Source organism: Miniopterus schreibersii (assembly GCF_964146895.1).
Source record: "Miniopterus schreibersii genome assembly, chromosome: 4".
NCBI classification, from domain to species: domain Eukaryota; kingdom Metazoa; phylum Chordata; class Mammalia; order Chiroptera; family Miniopteridae; genus Miniopterus; species Miniopterus schreibersii.
Window position 1 is genome coordinate 71,775,684 of NC_138105.1, and position 11,944 is coordinate 71,787,627.

The window sequence follows — 11,944 nt, forward strand, 5'->3', positions numbered from 1 at the left end:
AGCATTCTAATCCCCCACTTTGAAAATGCCCTCTTACTGGCCTATCTCCCCCTATGAGGGCTTTGTGAATCTTTGGACCCTGCTCAGCTTGTAGAGCCCACCCATCACATGACAATCACATGATAAATGTTTGCTGAGCATCATACCAATGGATGGATGAGCAAACCAGAGACACAGGTAGAAAAGGGGCAGATGGACAGAGCGACTTTGGGTATTGCAGTGGATGAGAAAATGGGTTCTAAGGCCTGGCTCTGGCTAGCTGTAGACACTTGGCAAGTGGCTTAATGTAATTATCTGTAAAATAAGTCAGTGATGTATAGGCTCCCCAAGAAGTTATGTTGAGGGTAGAAAACAGGGTTGGGGGTGGGAGTTGGGACCTGCAACTCACTAATAGAGGGACAGGGGACATTCTTGGAGGACAAGAAAAACCCAAAACACTCAATAAGACCAGCCCAGCTGCTGGCCTGGGTGTGGGCCTTCAGGTTGGAGGGTCCCCTGCCCACCCACCTGCCTACCTACGACACTCACCGAGACAGTGGAGCTGGGTGTGTTGGTGCCATAGCCAGACGAAGGGAGCGAAGCCAGAGACCAACGCCGTCCGTCCGCCCTGGAATCCAGCCAAGGTGCTCAGAGGCCACCAGGTCCCACCAGTCCCCTCCACTTCTCAGGTTGTGAGAGAAGCCGCTGGCCATGGCCAGGGCAGGGGGTTGGGGAGAATATCTGTGCTCTGAGATTCCTGAAGGCCCTCCAAGTCAAGGAGGTAAAGAGGAAGTCTTCCAGTCAGGCACCATTCTCCTCTGCTCCTTCCCATAATCCTCTCCTGCCATACTTAGGCCACACTAGCCCCTAGCATGGACCCCAAGGAGAACCAGAAAAGCCCACTCAAAGAAGTCATCCCAGAGGGCCTCAAAAGTCAACCCCAGAGGACTCCCCATGAGAAAGCTCTCAGAGGAAGACCCATTGAGTCTTCACACACACACACACACACACACACACACACTCTGACACAGGCTCTCACATCAGTACACTCACTTTCACACAGATACAGCCACTCTCCTTGCCACACCCACTAGAGTTAGTGTGACTAGTGTGGTCAAGTTTATGGACTGACAGTCACACACATTCATTCACACATGACCCCTACATGGACCCAAATATCACACTTTCCCACTCTAACACAACTGCACTTGCAAAAACAGACATCCAATCACATATTGACACAGACACTTGCAAAGACCCAGTACTTGCACTCTAATACACACACAGCCACACACTCCCTCACACATACTCTATCCACACTTTCACATTCACACATATATTCCAGACACCCTCATACACTCAGTCACACATTCAAACTCTCATACAGCCACACACTCATTCACACTCCCACACAGATTACATACTCACATGGAGATTCACAGGGAGGTGCATACTCCCTCACATATTCACACACATTTACAACCCTACAGGTACACACACATTCATACTCACACACTTTTTACACTCACATGCCGATGCCTATCCCCCATGGATACATGTGTAGGCACAGGCTGCTTCACACATTCACAATCTCACAAACTTACACTCCCACACACTGGCACACAGACTGCACAGTCACATGGACACACTCCCACACACTGGACTCCTCCCTCATTCCTCCCTCCAGGTACTGCCTTTGCTCTGCCAGCCTGCCTCCCAGGCCCACCCTCCATGCAGATGACCGCATCAGGCCCAATCTTGGAGCCATTTTCTGGTTCCCTATTGCTTTCAGCTGAATTCCACAGAAAAGAGGGTCCTTCCTCCACTCTCCCCAGGGAGCTGTCTTCTGTCGTCACAGTCCTCTGTGACTCCCACACCACAGCCTTCACCAGCCTTTGCAGTGATCCTGGTTCTCTGGCCTGCCACCCCAACTCAACTCTGAGGACACAGAGGGTGTCATTCGCCCCTATGCTCACCTCCCAGAACACAGCATGTGTTTGGACAACACTTTTAGAATGAGTAAAGGAAATGGAGACCCATCCAAACACCCTGGTGACTCCCAGAAGTTTCTCTCCAAAACATTCAAGGAATCTCTCTGCCTCTGCCAATTTCGCCAAAGGCCCCAGAAAATTAGTCCAGAGACACTCCAGAAACGCGCAGACACCTCCTCCCTAGAGGGAAACCTGAGATTCCTCCTCTGGGGCTCTCAAGGCATAGCACTAGGCGCCCTCCCCCACAATGGGAATCAAGAGTTTCTCAAAGGGCACCGCGTAGTCTGCGCCTGCTCATTTTATCTCCGGTCTCCCGTCCTGTTGCTATGGAAACGCCTGGCCAGGAGCGCCAGGCCCGAGACAGACTCGGCGCTTTTGCCGTCAGCTAAGGCCGCCGCGCCGGTTCCCGGGATTCAGCACCGGTCGTCGGCCCCGCCCTCTCACAGGCCCCGCCCCCAAGGCTGGGCGCTGGTTGCCGCTGGGACACCGCGGCACTCTGCGGATCCCTCAGGTCCTGACTCAGGTCCAATTAGGAAGGGAACAGATGGCAGCCCAGACGGTGGGTGGGGAGAGTCCGACCAGGGTTCTGGGGCCCAGCGGACAAGGACTCACCTTCGGGAAGAAGCAAACGAGAAGTGGGCGGGGGTGTTGGGGGAGAAGTTGCGGGGACTATCCAGGGGACTGCTACCTGTGGGGGGAAAACGGGTTCTTTAGGCCTGGGCTGGGTGGCAATCCCATCTGACTTCCTGATCCCCAAAGCAGGTTGCAAGCAGCAGCCGTTCCCTCTTTAGTCTAGCCCCAAAGGGTGAGCGGGCCACGCCCCTTTCTCTGTGGCCCCGCCTTTCGAAGATGCTTTGGTTTCCGAGTTAGCCCAGCTCGTTCGGGCCTATTCAGCTATCCTCTGACATAGCCCCACAGGCACGGATCCTTCATTCTGCCCCATCCCCTTACCAATCTAGCTCCGCCCACCAGTTACCACCCCTCTGAGGACTGACAACGCCCACGCAGCGATGGCCACGCCCCTTGTCCAATCTAGGCTCTCCTCTGTCCAGACTCTGGCCACCCCTCCTGTGGCCACGCCTCCCCCAGTCTGGTCCACACCCACCACCTGTCTCACCCAAATGTCCAGGCAGTGGGGAGTGGGGTCGCGGCAGCGTGGGCGAAGTGCTGGTCAAGATGAGGCTTTTCCGGTTACTGGTGCGGCAGCTGCAGGGAATGGGAGGCAAAGAGGCCGGGCCGGGTCGTAGCCCAGGGAGTTTGTGAGCCCAACCAGCCGCCCTCCTATTCTGGGAAGTGTCCCCAGAAAACTACTCTGAGGTGGAAGCAGTAGAGGAGGATACTGGACTGTGAATGGGAGGGGATGCAGATGTGGCATGCATGCGAAAGAATTCCAGTGTGAACCATGTGTGACCATGTGGGGCATAGTTTCAGTCACAGAGTGATAGTCATGTTGTCTATGTGACACTGTTGGAGATACCGAGTGTCTGTGTGCCTAGGTCTGTGCGACACTTGCTGTGAGTATTCACACGTGGCACCCAGTGTGTGAGTTCGGCACTGGGCACATCCTAGTGTCACATCGTATATGGCAGTCCTTGTGTTTACTTTGTGTGGCGACACAACATGTACCTTTGTGTGTCTACATGACACAATGTGTAATGCCACTGGTGCATGACTAGACGTGCCACTGTGTGCTGTAACATATGAGTAATGTATGATTTCTGCTCCATGTGTGTCTGTCTTTATGCAGCAAAGTCTGTATGAGATACTGTCCTTTTGTCTACATGTGACATTCACCATGAGTGTCCATGCATGGCATTTACTGTGTGTAAGTTTAACACCGCGTGACACTGGGCATGTCTGAGCATGCCACCATGTGTGACAGTCCCTGTATGAGTCCTGCATGTGATAATGTGTGATATTGTGTGTGTCTCTGCAAGAGTCCTGTGTTTGTTTATTCTGGCATCCGTGTCACATAGCATGCAACGTGCTTAGGTGATGCCATGTGTTGTAACACTGGATGCATGGATGTCATTGCCACACGTGTCTGTGTGCATCTCCGGTAGCAAAATCGTGTGTGTGTCACCATACAGGTAATATCTTATTGGGTGTACAAAATAGTGTACCCATGGGCTTACTTGATAGCGTGTGACGCTGGGGATGCCCCTGTGTCTCTGTGCAGATCTCTGACCTATGGCCACTGTGTGGCTGGGTATGTGTGGCGCCTCCATGGTGTATCTGGGCTACTAGAGCTGTTGTGTGTATATGTGTGTGTGACATCATGTCCTATATGACGCTGTGTGTCACTGTTTTCCCTATGAGGCTGTGTTGCGGGGGAGTTTGGACTATGATAAAAGTATCCCCCTTCTTTCTGCTCTTCAGGATCCAAGCTTTGGAGGAGGGAGCCCCCAGCCCCTCGATTCTCCTCAACACCCCTCCTCCCCCTTCCCCCGCCGCCGCTGCCGCAGTGACTGAGCATACTAGCTCCGCCAGAGCACGCGGCATAGGGGTGGAGGGGCGGCCAGGCTTCGGCTATTGTTCTGAAGGTGCCAAGCCCCCATCCTCTCCTTCTTCCCTTACTCACTCTGAGCTGCCAGAGCCCACAGCTCCAGCAGACAAAGGCACTGCATCTCCCCCACCCGAAGCAGCCCCTTCCCCCTCCCCCCGCGGCGGTCCTTTCCAGAGTGCCCCCCAGCCTCAACACCACACTGCCCCCCATTCAGCCCCATCCCTGGCAGGAAGGCGCAGCGCGGGCACCTCTGGCGCAGCTGGACCGGGTGCAGCATCCCGGGCCCCGCCCTGCGGAAGCAGCCGGAGGGGCGGCTTGGGTGGGGGAGGGCCGGGTCAAGGTCTGAGGGAGGGATGGGGGGTCTACCTCTTGGTGCGGCGGAACATACTGCCACCAGGGAAGGAGGGCATCGAGAAATTAGAAAGCGCGGTCCAGAGAGAGTCAGACATGACCCGGCGGTGGCGACATGGTGGCAGGTGCGGCAGCAGCGGCGGCGCGGGGAGCAAGTGCGCGGGGCGGAGGCTGGAGCCGCAGCGGGCAGAGGAGGGCGGGGGAGGGGAGGGCCGTGCGGCTGCCGCCTGCCAGGAGGGGGCGCAGCTGGACACCAGCGCGCCAAGCCCCGCCCACGCGCGCGCCTAGCACCCCAACCCCGGCCGCAGAAGGGGCGTCCAGCCCAGTTCATCTCTCCCCAAGGCTCACCTGCTGCTTTTCCGGGGCAGGGGCAAATCCTTCTGGAAGGCAAAGGAGCAAAAGGATAGAGGTCAGTATGGGCCAGCAGCAGCGGCCTGCAAGTTCTCTCAGCCCCCTGTAGGAGCAGAAGTTGGGTGGCACAAACCCCTCATCAGCATCATCACCTGCACCCTTGGCCATATGCTGAGGACTAGGGGTGGGGGCGTACCAGGTTGATTCCTCCTCCCACCCTCAGAGACCAGCACAGGGCCCCATAGAGGATTCCTGAGTTGGCATCTCAATGTATGTATGTGCAAATGAAATAGGAGTCTATTTGAAAAATATTTCTTGAGCACCTACTGTATGTGTGCTAGGTGCTGTGCTAGGCAAGGGGGACACAGCACTGAATGAGACAAAAATTCCTGCACTTTTGGGACTAGCATTTAGAGGGAAGCAGGCAAACAAGATCAACGTAGAAGTGAATGACATCATTTTAGACAGTAATGAGTGCCATGAATAAAATTAAGCGAGGTGATGTGATGAGAAATGGCTAGGAGGGGTCATGATGGTCTAAGAGGGATGCTCTGGGGAGGTGACTTTTAAATGGTTGCTGTAAATAAGAAGCAGCCATGGGAGGATCTGTGGAGAAAGCATTCAAGGTAGAGGAAACTGCAAAGGCATGGAGGCAGGAATGAATTTGGTATGCTCAAGAATGAAAGGTTGAATGAATGAATGAATGAGTGAGTGAACAACTCCTCCACACTCCAAGCCAGATCCACATAGTTGGGGGGTGGGAATAGTTAGGGTGACTCAAAATTGAGGTTTAAATTGGGAATCAGGTGGTGTTTTTTGATAACAGCAGTGGTAATTGGTAGCCATTAACTTTATGTGTACACTTCAGAGGATGGTCATGTTCTGTTTGCCAAGCACACAGGAAGTCACTACAGGGACCAGAAATTACATAGGTCTGAACTCTTCTCTTCCTAGAGCAATAGGGAGAGGGAGTGTCACCTTCCAGCCAGTTCTGAGTCCACAGGCTGATGTGAATAAAGTGGACTGGGTAAAGCTGCAAGATTTGGGTGATGATTTCAAAAGTCCTTTTTGGGGGGACTCCAACCAGGTGGAAACTAATCCTCTTTGGGATCTCTGAAAGCAGAAAGCCCTGGGTTCAAATCCCAGTTTTGCCTCTTATAATCTTGGCAAATTACCTTCCAATAGTTGTGCCTCGCAGAGAATTCTGTAAGATGATGCAGGTGCCTAGCACCTCAGTATGATGCCTAGCACATAGTTAGTGCTCAATAGTGGTCACAGGAACAGGAATTATTGTGGATGGACATGCTGTGTGACAAAAGATGGGCCAGAGGGACTTCCTACTCCCCTGTATAGAGGACAGACATATGGTTGGGGTCAAAGGGCACACTGTTCACAGCAGCTGTCCTGCCCTCCGGAGACCTAAAATCCATACCGGGTTTTCCCCCTGTCTTTGCAGGATCAGCTTGAATGAACTGCATCTTGTATCAGCCTGGCAGGCAGCACGACTGCAATGGCTCAAGTGAAATCAAGACCTGGATTTTCTGGCCACGAAGCCTAGGACTCCAGACCCGGGTACACTCAGCCTTCAAAGGTGAGCCCCTGAGGAACCTTTAAGCCCCTCCCAGAGAAGTCCTCAAACCTAGCCCCAGCCGCTAGCTCTCCTAGACATTCTAAGGTCGAACAAGTGGCAAACTGGTGCGGTAGAGGATTTGGATCCTTGGCGTCAGTGTAAACAGACGTCACATCCATCGCCGGCTGCAGAGCGGCTCTGCCAAGCAAATGCTGCTTCTCCCTAGGATTAATGGACGGCGTTGCCGTCTGGGCATTCGAACCCGGATGCTGTCCATATATACGATCCTAACAGGGAACCCTCGGGAGCTCAAAGGTTGTGGGACCTAAGGGGTTGCACCAGTGTGAGGGTGTATCCAGGCAACAAACTGGTTAACCCTGCCAGAGGAAAGAGGTAGGGGCAAGACTCTGGCGCCAGTAGGTAGGACTAGAGGATGCCTCCGGGTGAACTGAAGGGTGTGTGGAAGGATCCTGGGCTGGGGGTGTGGTCTTGCGGGAGACAGAAATCCCGCGTGGCGCTGAGCCAATGGGAATTGGCGCTGGCCAGGAGGGCGGAGACACACCTCATGCAGGCACCGCCCCTTTCCTCCTTTTTCCTGGAGACCCGACAGCGCGTACCCAGTCTGGCTACTTCAGCACTCGCTCTGACTTTGCCACAGCTCCCTCCCTTTTTTCAGAACCCTTTCTCCTAAGTCAGCCCAGGAATGGGGAGGGAAGACTTGAAGAGCCCAAGGCTCCTAGATGGGGCCATCTGGGCTCTGTTTGAAAGCAAAATAGCTTTGCAACATAGGTCTGGCTCCAGCATCATCCAGACGCCTGAAAAGTCCTTCCTGCTGTCTGACCCCGATTTTTCCTGCTGCAGTGACTGATCAGCTCACCTTGGTCTCCAACCTCAGGGATGGTGGATTACAGGAGTCCAGAAAAGGACAAGGCCCTGAATGAGGGTTTGAATCCTACCCTTTTCCCCCCAAGCTCCAAGCAAGAGATGTAGCCTGGTTCTGGGTCCATGTAAGGTTTTATCTAGCACAGGACTGAGCTCCAATGAGGCTCAAAAGGACCAGACCCCAGGCAAGCCTTGGGGTGAAGCTTTGATCAGTTTTCCCTTTGAGGTCAGTTTGGGAGCAACACCAAACCCTTGTATTAACCCTTAGAAGTGCACACCAAAGGCAAGAGAAGAGGACCATTTTCAGCTTCTCAATCCCCACCCACCTTGGTAGTGAGAGTTCCTTACTTCTGGATTTGTCCCCGCCTAACACTCCACAACAATCCTCAGTGTCCCACTCCGCGCAGTGGACTCAAGCCTCCTGCGCCTGCGCAGCCTGGAGACCAGCATCTTCTAAGGCTGCTAGGAGCTAAAAATCGCTCCCGCCCACCCACAAGCTGCGCTGGACTTGAGGATAGGGGGAGGTGTAGTGGAGGGGAGTGGAATAAAGAGGAGAGAGGCTGTCTGGATGCCTGTCCAATTAGGTCAGTGGGAAGAATCCTGGTGGCCAGGCAGGTCTCTGGAGGTCGCAGGGGGTCCCCACACCTCCAAAAGGGGCTCCTGGGGTGGTAAGGGGCGAGGCTGCCGCACAAACATGTTTACAACTGCGGTAGTGCTGGTGGCCCCGAGGGGCTGGAGCCCTGGGGCAATAACTTTGCTCTAAGCCCCCAGCCTGGCAGAGTTCCAGGGCTATGACTTCAGTCCCAGCCCCCTTCCCCTCCGGTGGGCCAGGCGCCCCTCAGGCTATCCTCGAGGTGGTGCGCTCGGCTGCACCCCCTCCTTCAGCTCCCCGGGCGGCGCCTGAGGGGCGGGGTTCCCAGCGCGGCAGGACGCTTGGCCACCGCGTTCCCTGCGGGTAGCAACCCAAGGCTAAGTGAGGGGGGAACCCGGGCGGACCCTGGTGCAAGTTCTTCCGCCCCCAGCCGGGCCCCGCCCCAGGGCGCCGACCCCTTCCTCTCCACCCAAGCCGCGGCACACCTACCTGCAGCCTCCGGCGGCGGATCAGGCCCGAGTCGTCCATGGCGGCGGCGGCGGCGGCTGCGGCCCGGGGGAGGGAGGAGGGAGGCGACGGCGGCAGCGGCGGGAGGAGGGAGGGAGTGAGAAGCCGCGGAGACCGCGGCGGCGGCGGCGGCGGCGGCTGGGGGGGGGGCGAGGGCGGAGCGAAATGGGGCGGGTCTGGCACCGTCATTACGTCTGGGCGCCCAAGCTGGGCTTCAGCCGGCTGGCCGAGGTTCCCCGCGCTGGGGGAGATGGAGCCTCCAGATAACCTGAGAGGCCAAGCTATCGACAGGCCCCTATATGGAGACATCCCAGGGGACAGACATGCTCATGGAGACACGAGTTTCATGGGTAGTCCCCCCCAACCCCAAAAATACCTCGAGAGACATCCTCACAGACATATTTTCTATGCGAGTCCCCCAGGGACCCTCTCAGGGAGACACATTCCCATGGGGGACACAGTCTCCACAGGGAAGTCCTCTCCAGTCACTCTCCCCTCGCCCTGAAAATCATTCCTAAGACAGATGGTCTATGAGAGATAAGGCCTCCTCTCAAAAGTCCCCCTCCGCCAGGAAGAAACATTTCTGCAGAGAAAAATTTCCATGGGTGACAGACATTTCATGTGGGGAGCCTGGTGAGGATACCTCCTAATGAAAGACCCCCTAAATGCCATATTATCTGTGGGAAATTGTCCCCACCCACGAGACCCCCACATTCCAAGGAGAGACATTTTAGAGTGACATTTTCAACAGGGAGACCCATCCTCACAGGACATGGTCCCTCAGAAAAACATTTACATCCATATACTGCCCCCCTTTCCCAGACAGACTCTTCAGCCCCTGTAGTGACCCCCTCCCTCACCGTCAGGATTAAGGAGCTAGGCCAAGCCAGGTTGTATTTATAGGAGTGATTAGCTGGTCTTTGGGAAGTTGGGAAGCTGAAGCGATTTTCAAACCCCCCTCTGGAGTGTTCCCACAGTTGAAGCCATACCAACCATGCTTCCCAGAGAATGGAAAACATCGAAGAGCTTCCCGTGCCAAGTCTAGGCATTGGGACACAAGTTGGGAAGGGTTCTTCCCAATAGTTCTGACCCATAACTGGAGCGACACCTGCTTGTCAAAGAAGGAGACAGAGAGGTCTAGGTCTGGGTGTTCCCTGGGCAATTGTCTCATCTCTGCACCTTTGCCCAAGTTATCTGTCTGTTTTTCTCTGTCTCTGTTGGTCGGCATGTTTGTGTTGCCATCTTGTTGAGTCCATTCTTCATACACCTGTGTCCAAGGACTGGACTCCGCTCCTGTCGCCCCTTTTCCAGGCCTGCAGTCTTGGGAGCTATCCGTGGTGCTGATATTGGCGCGGCACTCCTGTCCACGGTGCTGAAATCTGCGCACAGGGTTGGGGGCTGAGGTCGGGGAGAGGAATGGCTGGCGGAAGGCACAGACCTATGAGCGCCCTGGAATACCCCAAGATGGGCCAGGGAAGGCTAGGCCCATTAGGTCTTGGTTGCTGACACCTCCAGGATATCAGTGGATGCCCACAGAGGGACCCAGAGACAGTGCCTCCTAATTGGTTCATTTACTCAACTCGTATTGAGCACTTACTATGTGCAAATTAGTGTTTTGGGATCTAGGAGTACAGCAGTCAGTAAAACAGACAAAAACTCTGCACTAGCCTGAGAAGAAAGAGAGAGAGATTTGTAGTAGTGACCACCACTCACAGAAACACATATGCATGCTCTACAAGCATAGGCGCATACACATGCACACATATATATTCTGCAAACACACACACAAACAATAATATACCAACACATGCCTAGCAAACACAGCCTCACATACTCATATCTACACACTCTGCAAATAAACACTCCACAACCACACACAATCTGCAAACATACAAACACATACTCAGAAGACACACACAAACACATATACACATAAACTCACACACTGCAAACACATACTTAGAAAATGCAAACATACATTCAGCAAGAACAAACACACACAAACAACACATACACTCAACAAACACAAGCACACACACGTAGTCCCAAAACCAAAGGAACCTCAGCTACACACAAACTCTCATCCAACATACAGACACATTATCCTCCCAAAACAACACATGGACACACACATACCAACTGCAGCGCTGTTTTTCTTATCAGGCTCTCCTACTAAAATGTCAGGTCTATAAGGATTGAGATTTTCATTTCTTTGTCACTGTTGCATCCCCCGAATCTGAGACAGAGCAGATGCTCAATAAATGTTTATTGAATGAATGGAGGAAATGTTTTCAAGGGACACACATTTACAGAAATGACAAAGGGACACACATATGTATTTCAGATGTAGACACACCCTTTCTACACAGGACAACATCCCTTTGTTCACTCATAGTCAACATTTATGATCAACAACCTTTATCCACTGACCTTATCCACTCACTGATCCAACATTTTCACAGGACACCCATTCTAACCTGATCCGACACTCCCCTCCCCTACATTTCTTTCCCCCCCTACATTTATTATGATTCTTACTCAACTGGACATACTTGGCTTGGGATACATACAGTCCAGAATTTGAACACATACACAACCACACAACCAAGAGACACATATAAACTGCATACAACACACATACATTCAACACACAACACACACATTATACAAGCACAGCCTCATTCGACACACACACATACTCCCCACCCATACAGATCCAGAGTTTAAGCTGCAACCGCAACATATACACCATTAACTGGTGTATATACATACAAAGACAAGGTTGTATGTATATACACCAGTCCCAGGTTCTCTAGCCATTGGTCAGCTGGAGCAGGGGGCGGGGCGGTGGGAAACACCTCCCCTACATCAAACCACGCCCCTTTTAGTACCACCGTTTCCTGGACTTAACCCTGAGGTGTCTCAGCAGCGCTTCAGACCCCAGTTCCGCTAACAGGTGAGAGGTGGCCCCAAGGGGGCATAGGAGGGGAGGGAATCATCTTGTCTCCACAGGCTCCCAGTTTCCTGACCTGGGAGTTTTTGGACCCTAGAGGCAGAACCCGAGTCCTGCCACAGCCAAGCTTGGCTCCAGAGGCCCAGCCCTAGGTGACAGCCCCTAAGCCGATTGTAGGTTGAGAGAAGGTGACCATGAGAGGGGCCAGTGGGGATTGAGAGGGAGGAGACTGGGTAGAAAATAGGGAGGACTTACTGGACAG

The 11,944-nt window shown here is 53.7% G+C and overlaps 1 protein-coding gene across 3 annotated transcripts in view; it reads right to left on the reverse strand.

The window, feature by feature from the left end:
- The window catches only part of MAST1 (microtubule associated serine/threonine kinase 1), a 30,326-nt gene extending 21,556 nt beyond the window's left edge, over positions 1 to 8,770 (reverse strand). For 2 of the 3 annotated variants that reach the window (XM_081134362.1, XM_081134361.1), the window contains exons 1-4: positions 4,843 to 4,928; positions 3,088 to 3,176; positions 2,583 to 2,658; positions 529 to 607 (exon numbers count right to left, since the gene is read on the reverse strand). In XM_081134362.1, the coding sequence (XP_080990488.1) occupies positions 529 to 607; positions 2,583 to 2,658; positions 3,088 to 3,176; positions 4,843 to 4,925 (327 nt within the window). In that variant the 5' untranslated portion in view covers positions 4,926 to 4,928. Of the gene's footprint in view, positions 1 to 528; positions 608 to 2,582; positions 2,659 to 3,087; positions 3,177 to 4,842; positions 4,929 to 5,175; positions 5,208 to 8,711 lie in introns of those variants that run through there. The other variant, XM_081134363.1, reaches the window with a different exon arrangement.
- Positions 8,771 to 11,944: the final 3,174 nt, after the last annotated feature.